The sequence below is a fragment of the Trichechus manatus genome, unplaced genomic scaffold (genome assembly GCF_000243295.1).
Source record: "Trichechus manatus latirostris isolate Lorelei unplaced genomic scaffold, TriManLat1.0 scaffold00182, whole genome shotgun sequence".
Taxonomy (NCBI): domain Eukaryota; kingdom Metazoa; phylum Chordata; class Mammalia; order Sirenia; family Trichechidae; genus Trichechus; species Trichechus manatus.
Window position 1 is genome coordinate 2269170 of NW_004444118.1, and position 20687 is coordinate 2289856.

A 20687-nucleotide genomic window follows, 5' to 3' on the forward strand; every position below is an offset into this window, starting at 1 on the left:
CTTTGAATAATAATGTTTTGGTGCAGAGTAGTGCCTGTTTGTTATTACTAACCACTGTATGTACTTTGAATTTTTAATATAATAGGCTTTATGAGGGTTGGTTCATAACTACAGGTTGTATGTAAGTTGAATGTTAGTAACCTGGAGATTGCCTGTGTTTAGAAAGGCCTGGCAAAATTAGCCAGTGAAAACCTTATGGATCACAGCAGAATATTGTCCAATATAGTGCTGGAAGGTAAGCCACTAGGTTGGAAGGCACTACACAATAGCCACAACAATGGACTCAAACATACCAACGATTATGGAGATGGCACAAGACCAGGCAATGTTTCATTCTGTTGTACATAGGGCCACCATGAGTTGGAGCTGACTTGATGAGAACTAACACCAATAACAAATACATTTTTAGTTAATTTAATGCAATTGTGGGTGAAGAAAAGAACAACCTCTCCCAAACTGACTTTACTTTGTTACTGCTCCTTTTTCACATTTACTGTCTTTTATTTTTTCTCCTTTACATTAGCTTCATATCTTGTTATATCCAAACTTTTTTCCTTAAGATTTCTCTAGATCAAAAAAGTACATTAGTAAAATATCACTTTTTAGTTTTACTGAACAATAAATGAATTGGTATTTTGGCAAGCATTATGTATTTCTAGAGTCTTCAACAACAGTCCAGATACTCTGTATGTTGTAGGGGTGGGATTTTCTTCCTCAGTCCTGATACTTTCTTATAGGAATTTCTACTGTGAGGAATCTGAGTTCTACATGTGCTACAGAGCACTAGGGAAATTCTAGCTTTAATTTGTGAGTGCCTGGCCTAGGTAGGCAGTGCTGGATTGGCAAATTCCGTTCTATATTCAGAGCCAAAGTATAAATTGTGGCGATCTGCTTCCAAAAGTTCACAGCCTTGAAATCCACGAGTTGGAAGCAACTTGATAGCAATTGGGTTTTTTTTTGTTTTGTTTTGTGTTTGTTTCTTTGTTTTTTAAGTTGAGAGAATAAGAGGGGCAAGGGAAGGTTTTCTAGGATGGGAAGCCCTGCAGATGATAATGGACAGCAGTCAAGGAACCAGTGGAAAGGAAGGGAGGAAGAGAGAAGTAAAAAGAGATATGAGGTTGCTGAAAAAAGAAGGGCAGAGAAAAGCAGCAATAAGAGCGGTGCTATTGAACTGTGTCCCCCAAAAATGTGTGTCAACTTGGGTAGGCCGTGATTCCCAGTATTGTGTGATTGTCCACCATTGTGTCATCTGATTTTCCCATGTGTTGTAAATCCTGCCTCTGCGTTGTTAATAAGGCAGGACTCAATCTACAAGATTAAGTTGCGTCTTAAGTCAATCTCTTTTGATACATAAAAGAGAGAAGCTAGCAGAGAGACGTGGGGACCTCATACCACCAAGAAAGCAGCGCCGGGAGCAGAGTGCGTCCTCCGGACCCGGAGTCTCTGCGCCTGAGAAGCTCCTAATCCAGGGGAAGATTGATGACAAGGACCTTTCCCTAGAACTGACAGAGAGAGAGCCTTTCCCTGGAGCCAACGCCCTGAATTTGGACTTCTGGCCTACTAGATTGTGAGCCATCCACTTGTGGCATTTCTGTTACAGCAGCACTAGATAACTAAGTCAAGTGGTTTCACTAATTCATTTTGCACATTTCTGCAACTTGTTCGTTTCACAGGCTTGAGAATGGAAAATTCTCAAAAAATTACTCGATGGGTTTCAAGGAAATATAGTTATTGTAGGTAGGCTTGCTGGTACTGCCTGTGCCCTGAAGGATCACCCTAATTTGTTATTGAAATTAGAAAGTGGAAGAAAAAGTAGTATCAGATATGTACAATGCTTGCCAAAATACCAATTCATTTATTGTTTAATAAAACTATTAACTGATAGTTTACTGATGTACTTTTTGACCTAGAAAAATCATTAAAAAAAAAAAAAAAAAGAAGTGTGGCTGTATCAGAGGTAGTGGTTCATATCTAGGGGCATAGGCTTCAGAAGCTTCATTAACAATCTGAGTTCAAGAACTTGCTGCAGGGACTTTTTCCAGGTGACACACACATGGGAATGAAGGGAATGCCTTCCCTAGGAAGATGGCTTTTCAGGTCTTAGTGATTCCATAAAAGGGGCAGTGAAAGAAGAGGCACTTGACTGAAAATGCCTGCCCTCCTTACACTGTGGAGACTGTATTGCTAGGCAGAGTTTACCCACTGTTACGGATTAAATTGTGTCCCCCTAAAATATGTGTTGAAATCCTAACCTCTATACCTGTGGATGTAATCTTGTTTGGAAACAGGATTTTCTTAGCTATATTAATGAGGCCATACCAGTGCAGGGTGTGTCCTAAACCTAATCACTTCTGAGTTATGAAAAGATCCAATCAGACACAGAGAGGAGCACAAACTGGGGAAGACAGATGCCATCTGAGGATCACTAAGGAATCAAGGAATGTTGGGTGTTATGGATTGAATTGTGTCCTCCCAAAATATGTGTTGTAAATTCTGACCCCTAAGCCTGTGGTTATAATCCCATCTGGGAATGGGTTTTCTTTGTTATGTTAATGTGGCAGTATTAGTAGGGTGTGTTTTAAGTCAATCTCTTGAGATATTTAAAAGAACAGATTATAAAAAAGCAAGCAAGCACAAATGGAGGGGAAGCTACAAGCCACGTGATCGCCAAGGAACCTAGGAATAGAAGCTGAAAAGAGAAAAAGACCTTCCCCCCAGAGCAGACAGGGAGAGAGAAAGACAGAGCCTTCCCCTAGAGCTGACGCCCTGAGTCTGGACTTCTAGCTTCCTAAACTGTTGGAAAATGAATTTCTGTTTGTTAAAGCCACCCACTTGTGGTATTTCTGTTACAGTAGCACTAGATAACTAAGACACCAGCGTTGCTAACACCAAAGGAATTGACACAGCCAAGACCCTGATGTGGACTTCTAGCCTCTCAAACTCTAAGAGAATAAATTTCTGTTCTTTAAAGCCACCCACTTGTGATATTTGTGTTACAGCAGCACTAGATAAGGAAGGCACCCACCAGTGCAGCACTGGGGTGCCAGAAACTGGGGGCTGAAGAAGAAGAGTAGGAATTAAGAATTTTTCATAGGAGGACCTCCATATGGTAAGTACAGAATGCCAAAATTAACCTTTTTCTAGGTGATTTCTTCCTGTTGTGTTTAAATTCATAGGACATGAATTCTGAACATTTGGCATAAACTGATTGGCATCACGGTGAAGTAAAAACCTAAGATTTTCTCCTGCTCTCAGATACTATTTGAATTTCTCCTTCAGTCTTTGGCAACATTAAGTACTGGGTTCTAGAAATATAGTTTAAATTTTGCTTGCGATAACTGCTTTGGGGCCTGAGATGGCTTGCTTTCTAAATTTTGTGATTGTGGGGCTGGTGCTGCAATAGTCTCAATGTTGTCTCATTAACTCTTTGGACTTTTCAAAAATGAGGCTCATGAAGATTTTCCTTGGATTTAAGATAATCTCTGAAGCATTGGAGGAACTAACTGTTCCAGCTTAGGCTGCAGCTACTGAAGGAACCAAACCTCTGCCCAGGGATTGAAAACTCTCTAGCTGAGACCCAACTAAATAAAATTTGGGATGATGGTTTTGGGACTTTAACTTAAGAATTTGAGAATTTGGACTTAAGGGAAAGAGAATTTGATTTTGGACTTCAGTAACTTTCAACTTTAATGTCTTTGTATGGAGCCTCAGTGGCGCAGTGGTCAGGAGCTTGGCTGCCAACCAAAAGGTTGGCAGTTCGAATCCACCACCTGCTCCTTGGAAACCCTATAGGGACAGTTCTACTCTGTCCTGTAGGGTCGCTATGACTTGGAATTGACTCAACAGCAACGGGTTTGGTTTTTGTTTTTTTTTTGGTTTTAATCTTCATATACTAATTTTGTGTTATTTCTCAGTTTGTCTAGAACTTGGAAGGGAAGAGGGGTGCTATTTATTCAGCCCCCCTCAGAGACTATAACATTGTGAATATGATAGTTATGACTCAGAGCAACATTAATGATTATTTTCTAAAATGTCCAATTCGTATTTATATACATAGTTATATGTGTTTGTCTTTGAGATCTATTTTGCAATGGAATTTGAACTTTTAATTTGGGAGTTTGAAATTGGGAGGTTTTTTTTGTTTTTGTTTAGATTTGAGATGCCTCTTTATTGCTGGCGTTTCATTACTGGAATATCTTAATACCATCATTTAATCTCATTACAGAACCTCTGATAGCTATCTTAGATAACATGGCTTGATAAAATTTCAGATGGAAAATGGAACAGGAGTTGAATTTTCAGCCTTGGGTGTAGAATATATTTAATATTAATGTATTGTTCAGAATTATTTTGGAGTCTTCTGGGGCCAGCAGTGCCAGAGGACACACAAAAGGAGCACTGGGTGGTGTTGGGTGCGTAGCCTTGTGAATGTGGGTGCAGGAGCACCCTAGTTAGACTGCTGATCTCCTCCCCAAGTAGATAGCCCATCCTGGATTGATCATATGCTTAATTGTCAAGCCTTATGGGTTAAAGAAGAAAAATCTGGGCAACATTAAGGAGAAAAGTGTCCTTCCTACTACGGATAGATCTGACTGATGGCGAGAGCTCCATGATGTGATACTTCTGGACTTCTTCATTCCATCACTCACTTTGTCCTGGGGAGGTGGGGTCACTTATCTAGTTGGTAAAGATTGGAAAAATAACTGGGCCTGCTTCCCTCAGCTTGGCCCTTGTTCCTCTTGGGAGCAAACTGTCCACAGGGAGTGTATCTTCTCTGTTTGGGGGTCTCCCGTGGTCCAGTGTTGCCTGTGTTTTGAAGGGTAACTCAGTCTATTCTGGGGTTCACTTAGCCCCCCCACATTTGGCTTTTACACTGAGCTACTTCATCTGTCTTAGGCTTTATCACTATTAAAGGTATATTTTGCCCTTCATCTGCTACTTTGTGTTGTTTCTCAATTTGTCTAGAACTTGGCAAGTTATGAAGGATGCTATTTATTCAGCCTCCTCCAGAGACTCTAACATTGTGAATATGATAGTTATGACTCTGATCAACATTAGTGATTATTTTCTAAAATTTCCAATTCATATTTATATACATATTTATGTGTGTTTGTTACTTTTAAGATTAACATATAAGGTCATAATTTCTGGTTTGTATATCAGCAATATCCACATCAGCTGGGTTCAGATGACCCTGAGGATGACAATAAGCACCACTGTTTTTATGAACCGCTGTGGTACTGGGCAGACCATGTAACACACTTCCTGCTCTTACAAGGCTGTCACCGTATAAGGTCTTGACCTGAGTTCTTGCTGAACCAAGGAAGGAGGTGGGGCCCAGAGATGCCATTACAAGGGGATTTGTGGTCTCCTTGAGATTTAGAGAGGAAAATAAAATATTTCATGTTGATGATAAAATTAAAGAAGGGAACGTGAAACATAGGTGAGGGTAGGAGAGAGTCACTCTAAATTTTCTGGCAAAATCAGGCAGTGTTGAACTTAGAAGAAAAAGAAGGAACCCTGGAAAATATGGTGAGATGTTCTTTTTTTTTTCCTCACTGTCTCCCGAGGCATGCTCTGAAGATCTTGCTGAGGAGGATGCTGCTGCTACTGCTGCTGCTGGTGTTTGGGGATGAAGTTAATGTTTTTTTTCTAATTTATTAAGGCCTTACTGAGTACCAGACATATGTTGAATGCTTATCTCTTTTAATCATGTCAACAACAGGCGCTGACAATGAAGGTTGTGTCTGAGGTAGGTGATATTATTCCCATTTTACACATGATGAAGCTGGCTCTCAGAGAGGTTAAGTAACTTTTTCAAGGTCATACAACTAAAAACCCAAAAAAACTCAAACCCATTTCTGTTGAGTCGATTCTGACTCATAACAACCCTGTAGGATACAGCAGAACTGCCCCAAAGGGTTTCCAAGAAGCGGCTGGTGGATTCGATTAGGTTAGCAGTCGAATGCTTAACCACTGCATCACACAACTAAAAGCAGTTAGTAAATGGTTTGAACTTACCTTGGCTTGTTTATTCAGTCAGTCATTTCTCAGGTGTTCACTAAGCATGTTGTATTAGTCACTGTTCTTAGTCACAAGCAACAGAAACCAACTCAGGTTGATTTTAGCAGAGAGAAATTTATTAATGAGATCCTAAATCACTCACAAAAATGTCAGGACAGCTGGAGTGCCAAGAGAGAAGCGTGACAGCAGGAAGAATGGTCAGAACAGGGCTGCTGCCTCTGCCTTTGCCTTTGCTGAGCTCTAGACACTTCAGCTTGTGATGCTCATCCACTGGGTGCTCCCGTGAGCACCACCTTCTCCTCCATCTTGCTGCAACCACCACTGCCCCAGAGTCTCCATGGTCCCTGCTTCTTGGCATCATTACCTCTGAATTCAAAGCCTGGGCAGAAGCCTCTGATGAATGGAGCGTGAGTACCTAGCCCTATCCAGAGCTACTAGAGAGGTGAGGGACATGCTTTCTGTACTTGTAACTTCTTTCCTGGGAGGTGGGCTCTGCTCCCAGACTCGTGCAACAAGAACTCCCCAAATGTGATAAAAGGGTTCAAATGCTGGGCAGCCAAAAAGAATGACAGATGGTCTTATTGTATGTATGACACTGCTAGGCATGGTGAATTATACCCAGAACCTGCCTTCAGAAACCTTGTTGTTGTTAGTTGCTCTATTCTATACTTGGAAGAAGCTAAGAATCTAGCTGATGAGCCTAAGGTCTCATGACTGGTAAGTGGCAGAGCTAGGAGTTTGAACCTGTCTTATGATTCCTAGTGCTGAGTCTACCAGAGTTAAAGGCATGACCTAAATACTATGCTTCATTGATTCCATCGATTCATGGAGGCATGCATCCCTCTTACCCACGTTTTAACACTTCTGAAATTAGGATGCATCTATGGCATACTATAGTTTAATTGGCAACATTATTTCTAGTGATATGTAAAATAATGGAGCATCTTCAGCTGATGATGTCTTAGATTCATTGGAATACAGTCACTAAGATCCAAGGTAGAAAGTAATCAGGGACATGAAGGAGATCAAAGAAGGCTTTACGGAGAGGTTATACAAGCCCATAGTCCCTTATTTGTAATTCTGAACTCTAAAAAGGCCCTGAAAACAATTTTTTTTCAAGTTTGACACTGAAACTCATTTGGCAGCAATATCTGATCTGAACTGTGAAGTAATTTATAATCTTCAGTCCATTTGCTGTGAATATCAATATATTTAGCTGCAGAAATATTGTTTGGTTATGGAGTGTTATCTCAGCCCTTGGGCAGGGGTTGAAGGGAGTAGAGGGTGCTACCTATATTCAGTCAGTACCCTGTATTGTGTTTTTAAAATCTGTAAAATTCTAAATTTCAAAACACTTCTGGTCCCAAGGGTTATGGATAAGGGCTGTGGGTTGTATCTGAACTGGGGCTTGATAGGCAGATAGAATTTAGATGTTTGGAAATATGGAGGGTGTTTTGGGAAGAGGAGGAAAAAAGCATTACCCTACACCAGCCTCGCTCTAGGTTTAAGTCTTACCCAACCATTACTCTTAAGGCAGAGATGACCTGTATTTCTGATAACTACTCTCCCTTAATTCATGATTCCTACACAGCTAGAGGGTTGGACTTTTTGGGTTTGGCTTCTTCCCCATGTTATTAATCTCCTCCTTTTCCCACAAATCACCTGACTTCCCCGAAAACTCTGTAACACACCCCTTGGCTGAAAAAGAGCATTGGGCAATCAGTGAAATTCCCCATTCCTCCTTTCTCCCCCTGTAGCCCTGGATAGCAGAATCTCCGGTCAGGAAGGAGGACGCAGTTCTTCTTTCAAAAGCAGAGGGAGCTCCAAGATCAAGGCTGAGTTACCCTTTCCCTAAGTCATGGTCTCCCAGCCCCCTCTGTTTAGGTCAGGGGATTTCAGACATGCCCACTCAGTAGAGAATCATCTGCACAGAAGCAGGACAGGGAGGCCGGCAGAGGTGCCTGCAGAGGGAGCGGCCAGGCCCTGCGCTGTTCTCCTGGGAGCCAGCAGGGTCACCCAGCATGCCCACTGGCCCACTTGCTCCCATCAGCTTCTGAAGGTAAAACCTTAAAAACAAAGAGCCAGAGCTTTGATGGAGAAAAAGAAAGGCAGGAAACTTCATATAGGAAGGTTTGGGGCAAAGATAGGAAAGCTTGGGGCTAAGATGGCAGAATGAAAGGAAACAATAAAGAGAACCTATTTCTCTTAGGTTGACCCCACTCACTCCCACATCATCCCACTACCTACCATTGTTTTCTGGGTTAGAAACATTTTGGCAAGACTTTTCTGGGAACTGTGGGAAGATCCTTGTCTTTTTAGTAAAGGGGGATAAAAGCAACCCTGGAAAATTAATGTAGGAAATTAGGAGAATATCTTTTGTTTCCTTTTATGCTTCTCACCATTCAGCTACCCCTTCTTTCCTTCCCCACCAAAACCTATCTCAATGGAAGGCAGTGCTTCTGTTCTCATATCCTTTGTGTCAAGGCCACTGCCTTCCCTGTGAAGGAAGTGCCTTCCTCCACCAGCGGTCATGGGAGCACCATCAGAAACACATGCGATAATAAACACTGTAAAGAGAGCTGGTTTGAAGTGACGTGGGGACTCAATGCCAAGAAAGAGGGAGAACAGTCCTTGATGGCTGGTGATGATGGGCAAAGACTCCTGAAAATCAGGGTGGAAATAAGGATATTGTCCTGTGAGGGTGGTATACAGGCTGATAGACTTGAGGTGGGAGAGAAAAGAGGAAGAAGAAAACTGGGAGAATGTCCTCATACCCTTGGAGAAAAAGAAAAACTGGGAGAAGGTCCAGAGAAGCAATGGGAGAAGGATAAGTTTTAGTTTTAGTCTAGAAATTTAATCGAAGTAGGACCAGGGAGAGTGTGAGAGGATAAGTATGTTCTATGGTGATGCATAGTGATATGGCTCTGCTTAACCTGTTTGTTATTTGTATGAAGGTGACACTGAACCTCAGGTGACTCCCCCACCACCAAGCAGAGGCACCAAGCAGGTGCCTGTGTTTGTTAGACAAATACAGCCAGGCCTACCACCTCTTTAGCTCCAAAGTTCAGAGGTACAGAGAGCCAAGACTAAGAGACGTGCTGCTCACCAGGGTTGGACAAATCACCAGAGATGTGGTAAGTGATCATGGGTCTACAGACATGTACACGGATGCCATTCTCTTCATCTTCTTGAGAAAAAATTTTCATATTTGAAGCCTGGATTTTGGTTTGACCTAAGCCTTTTGACTTTATTTCAACTTAAGATTCTCCTCCGTGGACCATTGGCTGTCCTTCTCCTTTTCCCTCCCTTCTCCCTATGACGAATGCTAGAGCTTTACACTAGGCCTCTGACATTGGGGTCATCCACCTCTCTATCCTTTTTTCCCCAGGTACATTGTCCTGTTTTCCCTTTTGGCATGGGTTTATGCTGAGCCTACTATGTATGGGGAGATCCTGTCCCCTAACTATCCTCAGGCATATCCCAATGAGATAGAGAAATCTTGGGATATAGAAGTTCCTGAAGGGTACGGGATTCACCTCTACTTCACCCATCTGGACATAGAGCTCTCAGAGAACTGCGCGTATGACTCGGTGCAGGTATATTATGAGCACATGAAGATTAGAGATGGGAGACCAGGGCCAGGATGGTGGGATGAGAGGGGTGTAGGATGGAGTGCCACAGGCATACGATGAACTGGAGTGAAATAATTTAAGGTTGTAGATGTTGTTCTTCTGTCTCCATCCGTTTTTCTCTGACTTCCATACCAAAATATACCTTTTACTAATTTCTTTTTCATTTCAGTATTTTTTTTATTGTGGTAAATATATGTGACCAGACATTTGCCATTTTAACATTTTTTGCACGTACACTTCAGTAACATTAATTACATTTGTCATGTTGTTCAGCCATCACCATTATCTGTTTCCAAATTTTTCCGTCGTCTTTAACAGAAGCTCCATGACCCCTTAGTTTCTTTTTGACTCTTCTCTTAGATAATGTCAAGAGGCCTTCAAGAAGGGATACTTTGTGGACAGAGGACCAACAAGAATCGCAGCTCTCCAATTGTGGAAGAGTTCCAAGTCCCGTACAATAAACTCCAGGTGATCTTTAAATCAGACTTCTCCAATGAAGAGCATTTCACTGGATTTGCTGCATACTATGTTGCCATAGGTATGGATCACCTTATGTCTATATCTTATTGATCCAGCTAAAAGGTTAGGAGCAGGAAAAACAATGAGCAAAGGAATGAATGAGGATTCTCTTTATAATTCTTACAAAGTGTTGGCTTGGGTTCCTCTGTGTATCGCCTTTGTGAAATTCAAACATATGATCACGTCTTAGTGGTGATGATGATAATGGCATATTAGATAATAAATAGTAATTAATTGAGGACTATTATGTATTGGAATTATATTAGAACTTTTACCTATGTTAACACAATCTTCTCAACCCTTCAAAGTAGGTATTAGTATCTCCATTTAAAGGTAAGGAAAGTGAGGACTAGAAAAGTTAAATAACTTGCCAAGAATCATATAGTCAATGTATGTTATTCAAACCTATTCAAAGTATGGCATTTAAACCTTCAAATTCCATGTGCTTCTACACCTACCTCCAGGTGAAAATGAAGTTAGAACATTTCATAAAACCAAACTATTGTTTAGATTGGACAGAGGTACGAGCATCATACAGAGTAATAGATGTACTAGTTGTTCCTCCCTGCAAAAGACATCATTTTTAGTCTACAGGGTGTTGTCTCTGGAGCTACAACGCTCTGTATGTGAGGAAGATCAAAGGTGTCTGGTGTTGAGAGCTCCCTTGTAGCTGTGCAATGTTAAGGTACAACTCTGGAACCTTATTATGTAAGAGTAATACACAATAATACGGTCCTGAAGAATGGTTCCTTAAGGTCTTTAAACAACAGGCCTTTATTACTTTCTCTTACTCTTGTAGTTTTGGGTTTCACCTCATTCTTCCTTCTAGATATTTGTTCTCAATCTCAATCTTTCTTTACTCTCTGTAGATGTAAATGAGTGCACAGATTTTGCATATGCCCCTTGTAGCCACTTCTGCAACAACTTCATCGGTGGTTACTTCTGCTCCTGCCCCCCGGAATACTTCCTCCATGATGATATGGAAAGTTGTGGAGGTGAGCTTGGCATCAAGAGGGGCGGACATCTCCTGGGATCTGGAATGACTTGAGGCCTCAGTGAGGGCTTTGTCCACCCTTCCATTTTAGTTTCAGCCTTGATTTGGCATCTATTATAAGTTATCCATAAGCTGAGGGAGTACCACAAGAGGAGAAAAGGACAAGGCTACAGGGTAAAGTTAGTTAATTGGAGAAGAGAGATAGATGCCTATCAAGAGTCCACCTGGGACTGTCCATGACCTTGAAAGGCTCTGCTACAAGCAAAGTGATGGAAACCCAATAGGCATTGGCTATCTCTACTCATATGTATTAGGTGTGTAATTGCATGTGGTCTCCAGTCAAGGTATGGATTCCAGGCTAGTTTGAATGAAGGACTGTCAGTTCATGGGAGAAAGAATCATAGGAAAGTCCTGTGTTTGATCCTACATTTGATTTCCCCTTTCTCTTTTTCTCCCGTAGTCAATTGCAGTGGGGATGTATTCACTACACCAACTGGGGAGATTGCAAGTCCCAATTATCCCAATCCATACCCAGAGAACTCAAGGTGTGAATACCAGATCTTGTTGGAGGAGGGGTTCCAAGTGGTGGTGACTGTGCGGAGAGAAGATTTTGATGTGGAACCAGCGGATTCAGAGGGGAACTGCCCTGACAGTTTAGTTGTGCGTGATGGATGATTAATTTTTTCCCCAACTTGAACGAAGAGATTTCTCCTTGAAGACAAAATTATCTTTTCTTCTGCCTTTTATTTTCTTCTTCTTATTTTATATTACATCTATTACCTTGGTTACTTTTATCTCCTCCCTTTTGCCTCTTTAATTCTTTCTGTCTCTCTTCTGATTTTATCATTTTGTTTCCTTTCAGTTTGTTGCAGGAGATCAGCAATTTGGCCCTTACTGTGGTAATGGATTCCCTGGGCCACTAAATATTGAAACCAAGAGTAATGCTGTTGATATCATCTTCCAAACTGACCAAGGAGGGGAAAAAAAGGGCTGGAAACTTCGTTACCATGGAGATCGTGAGTAACCTAGAAGTTGCACTTTTGTTGGTGGTACCAAAGTCCCTGGACGATGAGGAATCAAAACTGTTGTATGGATAGGAATCCTGAGATACTTCGTTACTCTTCACCTTTGTTACTTCTTCTCAGAAGGATCTAAACCCATCAGTGGTTGCTAGAAATGCCGTAACCTCTAGGAACTCTTCGATCCTGGGAGTGCAGACAATTTGGGGGTGCTTCGTTAGTAATGCCATATTATTTTAGACAGCTGCCATGTTGGAGTGTAAGGCATCGAGATTGAGGGAAACTGAAAGAATAATGTATAAAATAGAGATACTTCAACTACCAAGTAATTTTTTTTCTATTTCAACTTGTGTACTCTCCAAGCAATCCCCTGTCCTAAGGAATTCGTTGCCAATTCTGTTTGGGAGCCTGAGAAGGCAAAATACGTGTTTAAAGATACGGTGAAGATAACCTGTCAGTATGGATTTGAAGTTTTGGAGGTAAAGTACCCTTAGGGCTTCTCCTCAATCCTTGGCTTCAGGTCAGGATGAGCATACTGGGGTTGTCCAATTATTTGCTTAATGTCCTTGTTTGAGCCAGGTATAGCACCTTTTCCATAAACAAAGCAGCTCAGGTTCTTCAGTCCTTCCTTGTGAACCGTGGAGCTCCTTGGCCATCTTGACATTCTCTTTCTGCCTTCAGTCTTCTTGGGGATGGGGAGCTGATATGCTGGGGCAAAGTTGTCACTTGACCCCAGATCCTGGGTGCTTTGGGTCATTCTGCTAAGATGTCCTCAAGCTTGTAGTGAGGACTCCTAAGTGGTCCAAGGCCAGAGATAGATCCTATTTTTGGTTTTTATTTCCCATGTCTATCCTTCTAAGTTAACCATGATGTCTATTATTCTCCAGGGAAATGTTGGCTTAACCTCTTTCTATTCTACTTGTCAAAGCAATGGGAAGTGGAGTAATTCCAAACTGAAATGTCAGCGTATGTATCTCTTCAAAGTAGGGACTCTTTTTTTCTTCCAAAGGGAATTGAAAGATGGGCACGTCATGATTCAAATCCAAGGTTTCCAGTTAAGTCTCTTGAGAGAATGGGTTGGGTTTTTGAAGGGAATCCAGTCATTGAGGCTTCTCTAGTCCCAGCTCTGATCTGGTCCCAGGCTGGCCAGACTAGCAGGTTTCTTCCAAAGAGAGGACTATGGGATTGATAGTTAATAGCCCCATGTGGATGCATTCCTGGCTACCACAGGGGCCTTCACCAACCACTGAGAACCAGGTTCCTCCTTGTAACCTTGCAAGGGCCGTCTGAATTGGCAGGTCTCAGTGGGCTGGGGAACTGAATGATGCCAGTTGGAGGTCATGGCCACAGAAAGGACGGTGTGGGGAGATGCATCCCATATGTGCTTATGGTTGTGGGATGGGGAAGGAGTGAGGAACATGGCTGGAAGGGTGGAACTGGCCCATGACTCTTTCTGGGAGGGACTGGCTATCCTCACCATCACTCTCCTACCTTCCTCTTATAGCTGTGGACTGTGGTGCTCCTGAACCCATTCGGAATGGTAAAGCCGAAGATCCAGGAGACACTTTATTTGGTTCTGTCACTCACTATACTTGTGAGGAGCCATATTACTACATGGAAAAAGAAGGAAGTGGTAGGTTTCTTTTACCAGAGGAAAGATAGAGAAGGGGATGGGGCTGGAGGGTGAATAGTGTGATCTTTCTGGGTTTGAGAGATTTCAGAGAGACATGAGGGAGATGGGACAGACATCTGTTCATCCTCTTGGGTTAGTCTAAGGTTACAGTTTTCATATGGGGCAGAATGGGGTCTCCGGGATCACCCATAGTGGATCATAGAGGTCCCCTAGCTTAGCCTCACAGCCACTGCAGGAATTCCCCCTACAGCATGCATTTCATGTAGTCATCAGCTTTTGACAAATTATTTAATGTGAAAGCCATAGGAGCAACGCTTCCAGTTTCAAGTCACCGTACTGTGATGACTGGCTTTTTTGATGTAGAGGCTTAGTAAGGCTGGATGGAGGGCTGGATGAGACAATATATCCTCCTACATTGCTTTTTACTTCCCCTTATTTTATTTTTCCCACTTCCAGTACTTTCTGAATTTCTACCATATTTGTTTTTCCTTCTGCTTTGGAGACTCTCCTTCCCCTTCACTGGCAGGATAGAAGCCAGAGGGATTTTTTTTTTTTTTTAATATTTATTGTACTTCAGGTGAAGGCTTACAGAACAAATAGTTTCTCATGAAACAGTAGTACACATGTTCTTTTATGACATTGGTTAACAACCCCACAACATATTAACCCTCTAAATTCTCAACCTTTTTTTTTTTCTTTTTTTTGGTGAAAATACACACAGCCAAAGATACACCATTTGAAAAATTTCTACATACACAGTTCAGTGACATTGACTGCGCTCTTCCAATTGTGCTGTTATTCTCACTTAAGATGAAGGCTTACAGAACAAAATAGTTTCTCATTTAACAGTTACTACAAATGTTGCCCTATGACAATGGTTAACAATCTCACAACACATCAACAATATCCTTACTCAACCTTGGGTTCCCTATCACCAGCTTTCTTGTCTCTTTCTGCCTTCTGGCCCTTGTCACTGGACTCCTGTACCTCGTTAGTCTCATTTGGTTTTACGGGGCTGTCCACTCCCAGGCTGAACAGTGAACCTCGGAGGTAACTTCACCACTGAGCTAAAAGGGTATCTGGGGGCCATACTCTCGAGGTTTCTCCAGTCTCCTTTAGGCCAGTAAATCTGGTCTTTTTTTTTTTTTTTCTGAGTTAGAATTATGCTCTACAGCCTTCTCCAGCTCTGTCCAGAACCCTCTGTTGTGATCCTGGTCAGAGCAGTCAGTGGTGGTAGCCAGGCACCATCTAGCTGTACTGGACTCAGTCCGGTGGAGGCCTTGGTAGCTGTGGACAATTAGTCCTTTGGACTAATCGTTTCCTTGTATCCTGTTCTCCTCATTCTCCCTTGCTCCCGAAGGGATGAGACCAGTGGAGTATCTTAGATGGCCGCTCACAGGCTTTTAAGATCCCAGACACTACTCACCAAGGTAGAATGTAGAACATTGTCTTTATAAGCTGTGTCATGCCAATTGAGCTAGATGTTCCCCGAGACCATGGTCCCCAGACCCCAGAGGGATTTTTTGGGGAGATATTCTTAAGATTATTTTCTAGATGATTTCATGACACCTCAAATCCCAGAGGAGCTGAGGCTCTGAAAGAAAAGAGGGAATGGAAGAGAGAAATATGGTGGTGAGTGTGTCCTGTGTCTCTTATGCTATTCCAGGGGAATATCACTGTACTGGTAATGGAAGCTGGGTGAATGAAGTGCTGGGCACAGAGCTGCCGAAATGTGTTCCAGGTAATCAGGGTTCAGGGCTGGGTACAGACCATAGCCACAGGTGCAGGTGAGTCGGGTAGTCACCTTCGGAAAGTAGCTGTAGTCCTCTTGGGAAAGGAGTTAACAGTTCTGTGCCTGTCAGAGTCCAGCTCAATGAAGTGGAGACAGCACTGGGATGTGGACCTGCCAGGGCCATGGGGAATTCCCTCAACCACTCTGAGTCAGGCCAACTGAAAGGAAATAGAAAAGTCAGCCAGTGGTGTCAGAGTCAGGGCCAGTGGGTCTGGTAATGTAGATGCGGTAAGGGGATGCAGAATTACTAAAAACAGGGCATGAAAGTTAAGAGTGAAGAATCAACACTCAGAAACAAAGCTGGCTGAATAGCCTAGTTATTATATTAAAATCTACATGGCCACAAGATACAGAGGAATAAAGGAAATGAGGGGTTGCAGGCAGATCAGAGTTGAACAGGAGAAGGCACTGGGTCAAAACCAGAGTAATCGTAATTCTTGTAGTAGCAACAGTGCTGTTGAAAGCTAGGGATTGAGTTAATTCGTTACGTTTATTATCTCCATCAAGCGCTTGCAATAGCTCTGTGAGGTAAGTGTTATGAGTCCCAGTTTAGAGATGAGTGAATTAAAGTAAGTACTCAGAGTTAGTAAGGGGTGGGACCAGGCTTTGAACCCAGGTCTGTCTGAGTCCAAGGCCCATATGTTCAATGCAGAGTCCACTCAGGCTGACTAATGAGGGATTTAGCTAAGCCAATTTCATCTGAAATAAAATTCTGTGTCAGTTACATTTGGTAGTGGCAAAGGGATCATACTCGGACCCAGTTAAAGGGGAGTAGAGGTCAAGGGGAAAGAAGCAGCCCCTCTCTTTACCCTTCTCTGTAGGCTGACCTGTGGATTAGGAGGAGGGACTCAGCTGCAAGTAGGACTCAGAAAAGAAGGTGATGAGGCCTTTGGTGTGGACATCAGAAGAAAGTGGGAGATGCCTCTCCCAACATCTGTGTGAGGAAATGGCTGCCAGGGACTGTCTTCCCAGCACTGGCTCCCACATGCTCATGTGACTCACGTGCTGAACCTGGGGGTGGAATGTGTCTCTAGAGGGACTGTGAGTCAAGCTATCAACAGTGTCAGGCACTAGTTTATTTGGATGCAGTTATTCACACACTGCTTCAGTTTAACTAGCCTCTCCCATGAGCCTGCTTGTGGCATTGGCTGAAGTGGGATGTTTGGTTCTTAGGTAGAGTCAGGATGAGTCAGGTACTGAGATGGGTGATCAAGTGCAGGGTTGGCTATATCCTGCAGAAAAACTCTGCAGCCCTGGCAGGTAAAAGTATTTGAGTGGTTTGAGAATTTGCAGGAGGCCAGCATCTATTCTTACTCTCTCCCCACCTTGTTCTCGTTCCTTCCTAGTCTGCGGAGTCCCCAGTGAGACCTTTACTGAAAAACAGAGGATATTTGGAGGACAACCCGCAAAGATTGAAAACTTCCCCTGGCAAGTTTTCTTCTCGAGCCCATGGGCTGGTGGGGCTCTCATTGACGAGCACTGGGTACTGACAGCAGCCCATGTTGTGGAGGGAAACCAGGACCCAATAATGTATGTTGGCTCCACATTAGTGCGCACCTCAGTTCTGGAAAATGCCCAGATGATCACTGCTGAGCGTGTGTTTATTCATCCTGATTGGGAATTCATGGATGTCCCAGAAACGCGAAAGAATTTTGACAATGACATTGCATTAGTGAGGCTGAAAGACCCAGTGAAAATGGGACCCACTGTCTCCCCCATCTGTCTGCCAGGCACTACCCCAGAATATAACCCCTCAGTGACAGACCTGGGACTGATCTCAGGCTGGGGCCGAACAAGGAAGCAAAATCACGTTATCAAACTCCGAGGGGCAAGGTTACCCGTAGCTCCCTTAGCAAAGTGCCAGGAGGTAAAGCCGACAGATTCCAAAGTGGTTACAGGGAGGTATGTTTTCACTGATAACATGATCTGTGCTGGAGGTGAGAAGGGGGTTGATAGCTGTGAAGGGGACAGTGGTGGGGCCTTTGCAATACAGGACCCCAATGAAGAGAACCCCAAATTCTATGTAGCTGGCTTAGTATCCTGGGGCCCCCAGTGTGGGACTTATGGGATCTACACAAAGGTGAAGAACTACATTGATTGGATAACGAAGACTATGCAGGAAAACAGTACCCCCAGTACGGACTAATCCATACATATACCACCAGCCTCTCCAAGAGGTATTACCAATTTCCTGGATTGGTAGGACTGATCCACGGCTTTCAATTCCTCACAATATTCTTATATTTCACCGTGACTGAGAGAAGACATGGGAGTACGATTTAGCTAGAACTTAATTGTCAGGATACTTGGCTGGAAGTAGCACTTGATTATGGCATTGGCTTGGTCATTCAGTTGTGGTCTGAATCTGTGGAGTCCTCGCCCCTGAATACCTGTCTGCTATAAATAACATGGGGAGGGCATTCCTATCTTGCACTATTCAACAGGGAGTTCCCTTTCCTGATGATTGCCTGATGTTATAGCTCTGACTCTGAAATTTATTGTTGGGGAGTCCTTGGTTTTTTGTTTCCCTTTCACCTCTTTGCAGTTCCGTTTATCATTTTTAGTTACAATAAAGCATGTTTATAACTCCATTCTGACTGACTTGCTTTATTCCACTTCAAGAACTCAGAACCATAGAAAGGGAATGGGATGAGGGCACTATTGTGTCATGGAAATTCAGGCGTTTGGTAGTTAATATTTAATTGTCATGAAAATAAAGGGTTCAGCTTTTCTCCTGTCTTCCAGTTGAAATTTACTGAAGGGGAGGGTGCTAAATATTGTGGATTAACATGAACATCACCAACACAAGGCACTGTATTTTGCTTTTGAAACCCGTTAAACATACCTAATCCTCATTCAGAAGTCCATGTGCAACAGTTAGAATTTAACTGTTTAAGAGCTTTAAGCATAAATTGTTGAGGTTCAAATGGTTTCAGTGTGTCACCTGAAAATTGTTCTGTGATACTTGTTTATATAATACAACATTATGACTTAATAATAATTTAAAAGAAAAACAAAAGAAATTCAGCATGCCCTTATCTGTTTTCTTGGTGGTTTTGGCCAGTTTGTCAATCAGGCAACAATATCGTCTCTGGACTGAACTCTCTACCATACCAAGATGTTATAGCCGAACATCCAGTGGGGATGGACCCAAAGACTCTCCCTTCTATTTTCTAGGGGAAAGGAAATTAAAAAACAAAACAAAAAACAAAAAACACCTCCTTGCAAAAATAATTAGTGACGAGAAATGACCACAGAATAGAGACCAGCATTTTAAACACTGAGGACAGGAGAACTTTCTCAGGGTTGGGTGGTTGTTGCCCTAACAGGGTGTCTTATGAAAGCTGAGGACTGAGAGTAACAGTTCTGGGGACTCTGGCCTATTTGATTCAACATGTGACTTTCAGGAGAGTAGCTTTTGCCAGAAGCCCAAACAGGCTGATTTAGTGCCCATCAAGAAAGGACTTTGATCTTCCATAGACCAAAAAGGCTAAATTCAACAGTTGACCTTAACTGGAAGATAAACACAGGATGAAGTAACCGGAAGAACTGTCTTAATTATCTAGTGCTGCTGTAACAGAAATACCACAAGTGCAGAGGCATATCTACAGAAAATAGTGCTTATGGCAAGCACCTGAAATTGTGTCCCTGTCCAGACATCTGACACCCATCTTTTAGATAATTTTACCATAATAACAGCTCAAAAATACAAGCCAAGCTCATTAATCTTTTACTTAACACGTTGTCACTACATGAAAATTACAACTGCACCTCCTTGCATTCATTGATGAAAATTGGTCTATGATGTGCTCAAAGTAATTTTTTTCAGTTTCTTCTCTTTCTACACTCAGCAGAGCAAGATCACATAGTCTGCCTTGACCCATGGAGGATCTCAAATGTGAAAGTATTAGTTTTAACTTGCTGAATGATTTCTCACAGCTAGTGATGGAAACTGAAATGGTTAATAGTAACTACTCAATGGTGCCTCCTTCCCTTTAAAGTGGTGCCCAGGGCATGTGCCATATCTGCCATACCTTAGATATGTCTCTGCACAAATGGGTGGCTTTAACAAACAGAAATTTCTTTTCTCACAGTTTAAAAAAATCCATTGCCATCGAGTCAATTTCCAAGGCTGTACCCAGTGGTTAAGTGCTTGGCTGCTAACCGAAAGGTAGACAGTTCGAACCCACCAGCTGCTTGGCTGGAGAAATATGTGGCAGTCTGCTTCCATAAGGATTACAGCCTTGGAAACCCCATGGGGGCTGTTCTGCTCTGTCCTATAGGATCGCCATGAGTCAGAATCAACTCAACGGAACTTTTTTCAAAAATCTTTATGGAAGTAGACTGTCACGTCTTTCTCCTGCATGGGACTGGTGGGTTGGAATTGCCAACCTTTTGGTTAGCAGTTAAGCGCCTAACCGCCGTGCTACCAGTGCTCCTTTCTCACAGTTCAGGAAGCTAGAAGTCTGAATTCAAGGCACTAGGTTCTCAGGGAAGGCTCTCTCTGTCCAGTCTGGGAGAAAATCCTTGTCTCTTTCAGCTTCTCTTCCTCAGTTCCTTGGTGATCTTCATATGGCATCAGTCTTTCTCCATTTGTGCTTGCTTGCTTCTGTGTCTAAACGGCTCCTTTTCTATCTCAAAATTGATTGTTTTATAAAATACAGCCTACATGGATATAATCTCATTAACATACCAAAGAAAACCCTATTCCCAGATGGGATTACATGTATATATAGGGGTTAAGATTGACAACACATTTTTTCTGGACATAATTAAATCCATAATCAAAGAGGAATTGCAAGAGGGAGCCTCTAGAGGGACTGCATCCCAAACAGCATAAAGCCATTTGCCTTATTCCTTAACTGTATAGGTTGTAGCTGCCCCCCTCCCACCCCATGGCATATGCAGTGGAATTGACAATGTGCTCTGGACTACAATGTTTAGGGTGGGAGAAGAGAGATCCCTCTAGAAAAAGAAGAGGCATTGCAGAAATATGAAGATTTAGAAACATGGTCTGTGATAGGCATTTTCCTTCTTATTTTATAATTGGATGATTGGGGTATGTATTATTTTT

The 20687-nt window shown here is 42.5% G+C and overlaps 1 protein-coding gene across 3 annotated transcripts; it reads left to right on the top strand.

The window, feature by feature from the left end:
• Positions 1-2938: 2938 nt before the first annotated feature.
• C1S (complement C1s) lies at positions 2939-18246 on the top strand. 3 transcript variants are annotated; one of them, XM_023741513.1, is made up of 13 exons: positions 2939-5443; positions 5571-5752; positions 8979-9158; positions 9413-9620; positions 10017-10194; positions 11045-11170; positions 11630-11829; positions 12032-12185; positions 12552-12667; positions 13076-13154; positions 13693-13821; positions 15488-15562; positions 16960-18246. In XM_023741513.1, exons 3-13 carry the CDS (start codon positions 9154-9156, stop codon positions 17757-17759), a joined length of 2070 nt encoding a protein of 689 aa, XP_023597281.1. In that variant the 5' UTR covers positions 2939-5443; positions 5571-5752; positions 8979-9153; the 3' UTR covers positions 17760-18246. The 3 variants fall into 3 exon arrangements, with proteins under 3 accessions (XP_023597281.1, XP_012414163.2, XP_023597280.1); XM_012558709.2 differs by having other exon boundaries at positions 2939-5752; XM_023741512.1 differs by lacking the exons at positions 2939-5443; positions 5571-5752 and adding an exon at positions 5987-8083.
• Positions 18247-20687: the final 2441 nt, after the last annotated feature.